At 34.8% G+C, this 6,000-nt stretch overlaps 2 protein-coding genes across 2 annotated transcripts in view; both read right to left on the reverse strand.

Moving 5' to 3' along the window:
- Positions 1–1,582: 1,582 nt before the first annotated feature.
- LOC306760836 (von Willebrand factor A domain-containing protein 5A-like) lies at positions 1,583–5,514 on the reverse strand. The gene is made up of 6 exons (XM_079246838.1): positions 5,475–5,514; positions 4,976–5,008; positions 4,346–4,426; positions 3,833–4,002; positions 3,289–3,412; positions 1,583–3,195 (listed from the first exon to the last, which is right to left on the reverse strand). Exons 1-6 carry the CDS (start codon positions 5,506–5,508, stop codon positions 3,116–3,118), a joined length of 522 nt encoding a protein of 173 aa, XP_079102964.1. The 5' UTR covers positions 5,509–5,514; the 3' UTR covers positions 1,583–3,115.
- Positions 5,515–5,704: 190 nt separating this feature from the next.
- Positions 5,705–6,000, reverse strand: part of LOC306760835 (von Willebrand factor A domain-containing protein 5A-like) — a gene marked incomplete at its 3' end in the record, with an annotated part of 4,736 nt that continues 4,440 nt past the window's right edge. The window contains exon 14 of the mRNA XM_079246836.1: positions 5,705–5,922. Coding sequence (XP_079102962.1) covers positions 5,829–5,922 — 94 coding nt within the window. The remainder of the gene's footprint in view (positions 5,923–6,000) is intronic.

A 6,000-nucleotide genomic window follows, 5' to 3' on the forward strand; every position in this document is an offset into this window, starting at 1 on the left:
ACAATAGTTCTTTTTAGTTTTCCAACTGACTGATCAAAAGGTTACAGAATTTACACAATGTTACCTTGTACAAGCAGCATTTATAAAAATGTTCAAAGCCATTTAAACGTTGTCCAACAGGTGTGTGAAATAAAGTGTGACCTTAGGTGATAGAACTACCAAGGAAATAAATTTTGAATACATATTTTCCTCATGCATTGGGTTGTAAAATTGTAAGAATTTATTTATTTTATTTTATTGTGTGTGTGTGTGTGTGTGTGTGTGTGTGTGTGTGTGTGTGTGTGTGTGTGTGTGTGTGTGTGTGTGTGTGTTTTTTGAGCAATTGTCTTGTGAGCAAATGCCATGGAATCTAATTTCTTGTTACTCAAGTTATTTAGATGGAAATTTTTTTTCTCCATTTATCACACATACAGAGAATTTTTGATTTTTGAAAAAATAAAATGGACAAAAATGTGTCAAAAAGACCTGTTTGTGTCATTTCATATTTCAGTATGCAAGACAAAAGCAGATTCCCTTTTTTTTATTTGAAAGGAATCATGACCTTCCTTTCCCTCTTTTATTCTGGTTGATTCTCTCCATTTCCATTTTCAGTTTTCTAGTTAAAAATACACATTATAGCGCTATGGCTTTTTGCGGTGTCAGTATTTCAACATAATGGTGGTTGGAAGGACCAACTAAAACAGTCAATCTTACAGTATATCATCACAAATCACACACTGATGGTAATGTAAGTGACCAGAAAACTATTTGATTGAAGGAAACTACATAACCTTACTTCCTTGGTATGGGCTCTGTGTAATAAGGAGTTAGTGGGCTTAGGGTAGCAAATGTATTTACAGAAAATGGCTGATGTCAGTATGTGACCTTCATCTTAGATGGTATGAAACTGACAGTGTCAGTAATTTTCAGAAATTCTTTCTGGGACCTTTTATTCAGATCTTATCAGCTAGAAAGAGACTCTTATTGAACTGTAGATTTTATCAGCTGCAATCACACAAATCCAACTAACATGACATTTTAAGTAAAAAAAAAAAAAAAAAAAAAAAAAAAAAAAGAAAAAAAAAAAAGAATGTTTTTAAAAAAAAAAAAAAAAAAAAAAAAAAAAAAAGCTTAAAAAAGATTGAAACTGGTGAGCTGTCCAGGATGTACCCCACCTCTTACCCAAAAGACTGCTGGGTTAGGCTCCAGTTTACCCACGACCCTTCATTGGATGAAGCGGTTAGGATAACGAATGAATAAATCAAATTGAAATTGATCCTGTTTGGTTATTTGTCTATGTTAAATTGCCAGACAAAATGGACATTTGCAGTCAACATTAGCCTTTTTTTTGGCTGCTGTATCCATGTGATGTACTGAGCAGTGAAGCACAGTAAGGCACATGTTTAAAGTTCAAAAATAGGGTTTTTATTATGAGCCAAAAAAGAAAAAGTTGTTTTAACATAAATTATTAAATCATGCCTATAAAAGAGGTCAACTTAACAAAACTGTAAACAAAGAATTTGTAACAGAAGTAACTCAAGCAACAAAATGAAACAAACTGACCTCACAAATGACACACAACGGGAAACTAAAATAGCGACTGATCAGCCCATACAAAAACAGACAAAGGGCATAACACACAAAAACCTAACTAAATGAAGAAAAGAAAACCCTAAATTCCCCCACCCATTTCTGCCACTGGTCTGGTCCAATTAGCTGGCTCCACCCCGTGGCCACCTGCTGGTTCACAGCCAAGGAAACTCAAACGGAAAACACAAATGAATAAATACCAGCACAACAAACTAAAATGCGCACTATTCCAGAATTGTTGTGATGCTAAATTAAACTAGTGTAAACTAATGTCTAACAAAAATATTCTCTGTAAATTAAATCCTAGTTGAAAATATAAATCTAAGAGTATGTGTGGTGCATTTTGATATCACCCATGTGTGGTTGTAGACACAGCCATCACAATCCATCTACGTCTTGTTAAACATCAAGTAGGTTTGGTCAGTTTTTGTGAACTCCGAATTAAAGGTCCCATTTTCCCCTCACCGTGGTAAAAAGAAATTCATTTTCAAGGATTATTTTTTTGTTTATTCACATCACAGAAAAACTTTCCAACCTCAAAGACAAGGAGACGATCACCAAAGAGAAAAGGTTTAAAATTAGACAAGATTTGCAAAAAGTAAAACTGTTTCATTACTGAAGAATAGTATGGACAATGTTAAACATACCATTTTTAGGAAAAAGAAAAACATAATTATTTTAACATATTCTTTTTAGTTGTTAATTTGTTAAATTTCCAAACAAAATAGACATATGTAGTCAATTTATGATCACTTAGCACAATCATTTTGCCACTGTATTAATCTATACCAAATTAAACATGGATCGGGATAGGAATATTTTTTTTCCTAGAGAGGATTCAATAAAAATTTGATTTGAACAAATATTACTGATAGTCCTTATTCTTCTTAATCTGCAGCCAGTGCAATGGTGGCCTATCAAGAAAGATATAGAAAGAGATAACCTGAATCTAGTTCAACATGGATACTTGGCACACCCAAACCAGCTGTTCTCATAGACCTGAAACGGTTTAGTGCTGCAGACAGTCCAGTCATCTGAGTGAAGACGGGCTCTTTGTTCCTCCAAGTGACTCTTAACATGTCTTTCTAAAATTACAATTACTGATGAACAACTAGAGTCGTCCTCAAAGTGAAACACCCTGGTATCTAAACTCAAGAGGAGAGCATCACAAAACAGATGTGATGTTACATTCCTTTTAATAAAACTTGGTGAGTTTTGTGAATTTAAAAATATTGTCACTGCAACATAAAGCTGACTAGCATGAATAACACAATCAATTAATACTCATTCTTTTGCTTTATATGCATGAGCCATACATCTGTCTTCCAGTAAAACATTCAGATACAAAGAAACATTATAACAGCAAAAAACAAGTTTACTTTGACTTGTTTGATGGCTGATTATGTAGATACATGTAGTGTGATTACAATAAGGCATACTATAAAGGCCAATGTTGCAAAGATTCATGTTAATTCAGAAAGTTTTGCAATATAGTAAATCTGCTTGTATGTAGCAATCCTTTAAGTTAAGTATCTTTATGTAAAGCTCAGAGTCCCATAGCATCTTTCTGCACACTGCAGCCCAGGAGCGCATTTCCTGCTGCCACACACTCTGTCACACAAGGTCCTACAGAAGAGCAAATATGATTTTAATTATTTTAAACAGTAAACATTTGAACAAGTTAAAAAAAAAAGAAAAAAGATTTCTAAAAAGTATTACCATTTTGAGAACGGAGCCATGACGCAGCCTTCATGGCCAGAAGCTCCCACTCCTCCTTTGCATCCATCTTAAAACCATGAAGCCAGATCAGAGCCAGAATGGTGGCCCACAGCTCTCTGCAAGCCTAATAAAACAAAGAAAACCAGATAAAACAGCTAAATGAACAAAGTTATCAAATACAACAAAACACCTGAATGAATTGAAAACAATTAAGAAACTTTTACTGAACTTTGCAGCTTGGTGATATTTAACATACATGTTGGAGTACAGCTTTCAGCATTTTGAGCATGTTTAGTTTGAGTTCATCAATTCCATTCTGTAATTTTCATTCATTTTTTTTCTTAACCACTTAATCCAATTCAGAGTCGCAGGAAGCTGGAGCTTATCCCAGCAATCGCTAGGCGTAAGGCAGGTACACCCTGGACAGGTCACCAGTTCATCACATGTTTGTATTTATCATCTCCTTATATTTAATATCAGCTTGTTTCCTGTGATCATTTCCATGTGGAATTTGCTATCATAACTCATCATTTGTTAGACCTACCAGTGCAGGCTTCGACTTTTCCACCTCCTCACTGGTCTTTCCCAGTACAGAACCCAGAGCTGCATCCAGCATCCAGCAACCAACTGCCTTCTGTAGAGACACCAACTGCATCAGAGGGTCTCTGAGGGGCTGCTGGGGTGCAGTAGCTTCTTCTGCTCTGGTACTATAATCTGGGGAGGATAAAGAGGAAAAAAATCAAATATAAATGTAGGCACAATAAACTAATGTCTGATTATGAAGAAAGAAAAGAAAAATCAATTCTGAGTTTCCAAATTTGTGTTTAGATCTGCTTAGTGTAAAATCCACATTTGTCTATCTGAAGTGTTTTATGGACAGCTGAGGGTTATTACTCTGTAAACTGGTCATGAATACGTTATGAACTGGCTATGGCGGGAACAACTGACCTGACTGAAACACTGAATGAGAACGGTATGATAAAATTGTTTTTATAAACAGCAAATCCATCAAATAATTGCTAACATTTCTTAATAATACCTTTAAAGTATTACTTACTTGCAGTGAAAGCATCACTAACACCAAAATCAAAATACATATCACCGTCTTCTCGAGCGTCAAATAGAGCAGAATCGTCAACTAGAGCAAGAAGAGCGTTAGCACCACATACAAAAATCTTTTCTGTAGTACATTAAAAAAATGTGCAAACTGAAAAACAAACAAGTAGATATTTGGGTGCAGTGTCTCTCTAATACAATAATAAATCATCAGTAACAAGACATTGCAGGAAACAGATTCATAAACCTGACTTCGAAAGGCTTCTCCTTTTTAGTTAGCACAAATAATGATGAGCAGTTAAAATGATGGTTTTATTTGTCAACAGGTCATCATCAAACAACCCATCTAGGTTTCCCAGCTCCTCCATGAATTTTAGACTGGAAATAAAATCTCTCAGATTCTATTCAATTTTGAGGGTTAAACAACAGGACATGATAAGAGAAAACAGTGGTGATAATGTCTCACATCACACAGGGAACAAATATTCCCAGTGACAAGTTTGATCAGCTATTTAAAATATTAAATATCTCAAATATTTGCATGAGGATGTTTACATGTGCAAAAGATGTAAATTGAAAATGCTAGATTTTCTAACTGAAATGATATAAAACTTGTACGTGTTTCACTCACCTGACAAAGAACAACATTGGGCCATCATGACACCTGAACAATAAAAGGCAATAAAAATTACCACAAAAGAAGGAAAGACGACAAAACATTACAAAAGATAAAATTATTAGTCTTATCACAAAGCAGTTCAAATATTTCTGATTACAAAGTTGTTCATTAACTCAAAATATCAGAAATAATTATTTTTACATTTAAACTCACATGTAAACAAATGAGATTTGCACATCAGCAACAATGAGGAAAGGTTAGAAGCTGGATCTTTTCTTAAAGTCAAATGCAATATCAACTGTATTATTTACAGATGATGGAGGTTCTGTTAGTATTATATCTGTGCAAACTTTTCAAAGAACAGCTATAATTCATATAAGTAGTAATTTATGTCACACTGCTGCAGCAACCAGCTGAGAAACTATGGTGCTCTGTTTCTTCCCCATTTTTATTTTATTTGTGCATTTTGTTGTGCACAAACTGCAAAGATTTCATTAAACATTTTACTCACATGACTTTGGTATTGTGGCAGAACAAAGCATCATCTGTGGATAAAAACACTGGGAAGAGAAAAACATTGGATGAAGATAATTGCAAGGTTCTTTTCTCAGTTTCACCATTTGATGAGCTTTATAAAAAAGGAGCTTGGACAAAAATTTCTTTCAGCATACTGTCCTTGAATTGGACAAGTTTCCTCCCCACTAATTTATCCTTTAGAAAAAACAAAAAACCTACTTGGTGTTGGAATATTTCTGCGTGCCAGAGGTCCTTGAATTGATTCGCCACTGTCTTTGTTGACAGCAATGAAGGCAGTAAAAGAACTGCTCACTCCTGATTGGACACTGAGTTCCCACCACCTTCTTCTTCACTCCTTCATTTTGCTTTCCTCTGTCAGATCTTTCCCTCCACCTCCAGGGAACGAATCTGAGTGCGAACAGCCCAACCTGTGGATTGTTAATCTGAAGAAGAAGAGCAAGCTTTAAAACTTAACTGAACTCAAACTGCAATCCAAGGGTTACATATACATATACATATAT

This window comes from Telmatherina bonti (genome assembly GCF_933228915.1).
Source record: "Telmatherina bonti genome assembly, chromosome: 9".
NCBI lineage: Eukaryota > Metazoa > Chordata > Actinopteri > Atheriniformes > Telmatherinidae > Telmatherina > Telmatherina bonti.

Bases quoted from the DNA above. Each gene is read 5' to 3' on its own strand.
- LOC306760836 (XM_079246838.1), bottom strand. From the start codon at position 5,508: ATGATGCTTTGTTCTGCCACAATACCAAAGTCAT. The intron at 5,009-5,474 runs GTGAGTAAAATG...TTTATTGTTCAG, and splicing joins TGCCACAATACCAAAGTCAT to GTGTCATGATGGCCCAATGT. The intron at 3,196-3,288 runs GTAATACTTTTT...GCTCTTCTGTAG, and splicing joins ATGGCTCCGTTCTCAAAATG to GACCTTGTGTGACAGAGTGT.